This window comes from Acanthisitta chloris, unplaced genomic scaffold, assembly GCF_000695815.1.
Source record: "Acanthisitta chloris isolate BGI_N310 unplaced genomic scaffold, ASM69581v1 scaffold45477, whole genome shotgun sequence".
Taxonomy (NCBI): domain Eukaryota; kingdom Metazoa; phylum Chordata; class Aves; order Passeriformes; family Acanthisittidae; genus Acanthisitta; species Acanthisitta chloris.
Genome location: NW_008685099.1, coordinates 1 through 1011, shown reverse-complemented (window position 1 = coordinate 1011; position 1011 = coordinate 1). Strand labels below are relative to the sequence as shown.

General features: G+C 40.3%; 1 protein-coding gene across 1 annotated transcript in view; it reads right to left on the bottom strand.

The window, feature by feature from the left end:
- LOC103806861 (multidrug resistance protein 1-like) overlaps positions 1 to 794 on the bottom strand; it is a gene marked incomplete at its 5' end in the record, with an annotated part of 17427 nt that extends 16633 nt beyond the window's left edge. Inside the window, one exon of the mRNA XM_009079569.1 lies at positions 711 to 794. Within this exon, the coding sequence (XP_009077817.1) occupies positions 711 to 794 (84 nt within the window). The remainder of the gene's footprint in view (positions 1 to 710) is intronic.
- Positions 795 to 1011: the final 217 nt, after the last annotated feature.

Genomic DNA, 1011 nt, shown 5'->3' with positions numbered 1-1011 from the left:
TTTCCCACAAGTCATGCACTGACTTTTTTTTCCCTTGCAAGCAGAAGGGAAGAAACAGAGAAATGTTTGGCAGATTGTCAGAGTGTGCTGATGAGGTGAGCAGTAGGAGGAATTGTGCAGAATTTGCCATATTCTCCTGCCAGTGGCCACCTCTCCCATACCAGTGCCTTGAGTCATTCCCTCCCCCTGGCCACTACCCTCCCTGGAGCTCTTTATTAATGCTGGGCCAGAACCTTTTGGTCTGTTTATGCATTAAGCACACTTGGTGGGGATGGGAAGAAGAATACTCTTCATTGAGGTCAGTATGGGTTTGTGCCATCTGCAGATGCCACCTCTTTGTGGCACTCAGGTGACACTCAACATAGGGTATAAAATCTGGAGCCCAATGATTGTGGTACGAGCACACATGGAGATTTCATTTTGCATGGTGAAATGGTCTAGGGTTATTATATACTTAGCTTAAAGACTTGCAGGGAGGGACAGGAAAGGTACATGAGTATCTGATGGATTTTTTTTATAGTTCTCATAAGTTATCCAGTGGGAAACCACTTCCAATGTGTCTGCAGCATGCTATGTAAATGCATCTGCCAGTCTGTGGGGTAGATTTACTACTCGTGTTCTTAAATAATCTTGGTGTCCCTTGCCAATTGCAATTAATATTTGTAAGGAAAAAAATAATCTAAAAAGCACACAAAAAAGAATCAACATACCCCTTTGACTTGGGAAGCATCTGTAGCAAGACGAGTTAACAGAACACCAACAGCATTTTTCTGATCATCATACCATCCAATTTCCTGCAAGAAAAGACACTAATTTTTGTTTCAAAAAATTACACAAAATTACAAGTCATGATGGGCAACTGAATATTCTTTCTCTGTAGTCAGCATTTCCAAATAAACTAAAAGAAAAAGCTTAAAAAGCATTATTCTTTTGTGCACATCTAATTTTTCACAATCAAAGTGTTACTGGCCATGACGTTCTTCTGAACATGCCCATTTAGAGACTTTTATA